Here is a 608-nt window from a genome sequence, read left to right as displayed (position 1 = left end):
CTCCACCAAAAATGTATCTGAGCATGACAGTTTAAAAATGGGGTCTGAGTCACAAAAGAAATGGTTGATCTTCTGAGGGCCACAAAAGTTTAGACGCGAGATGAGTATGGTAGGTAGCAGAGGGGCGATGAAGCCCCCAATCCAGGATCCAGCTGAAAACCGCAGGCACACCTGGAGACTCATGAGAAGTGAGTACCTCAAAGGGCTGCAGATGGCCAGGTATCGGTCATAGGCCATGGCTGCCAGCAGGATGCACTCTGTGGCTCCCATGGAGAAAAAGAAGTAGTACTGAGTTAAACACCCAGAGACGGAGATGGTAACAGCCTGTGCGAGGCAGGTGGCAAGCAGCTTAGGCACCGTGGCTGTGGTGTACCAGATCTCCAAGAATGACAGATTTCCTAAGAAAATGTACATGGGTGTTTGTAGTGTGATATCCGTGAGAACAATGAAAATAATGAGCGAGTTTCCCATGAGGGAGAGGACGTATACAGTGAGAAACACCACAAACAGGGTGAGCCGCAGATAAAGAACAGCAGAAAACCCAAGAAAAATGAACTCTGTCACTGTTGTTTGGTTTGTTCCATCCATATTTCATTGCCTCTGATCTG

General features: G+C 47.7%; 1 protein-coding gene across 1 annotated transcript; it reads right to left on the bottom strand.

The window, feature by feature from the left end:
- Window positions 1-6: 6 nt before the first annotated feature.
- On the bottom strand, window positions 7-588 carry LOC115285174 (olfactory receptor 6F1-like; the record flags this gene model as incomplete). The annotated part of the gene is made up of 1 exon (XM_029931529.1): window positions 7-588. A coding segment is annotated over exon 1 (582 nt), but the record flags the coding sequence as incomplete, so codon positions are not given.
- Window positions 589-608: the final 20 nt, after the last annotated feature.

The sequence above is a fragment of the Suricata suricatta genome, unplaced genomic scaffold (assembly GCF_006229205.1).
Source record: "Suricata suricatta isolate VVHF042 unplaced genomic scaffold, meerkat_22Aug2017_6uvM2_HiC HiC_scaffold_49112, whole genome shotgun sequence".
Classification (NCBI taxonomy): domain Eukaryota; kingdom Metazoa; phylum Chordata; class Mammalia; order Carnivora; family Herpestidae; genus Suricata; species Suricata suricatta.
Note: the sequence above shows the minus strand (reverse complement) of the source record. Positions and strands in the feature narration are given on the sequence as shown.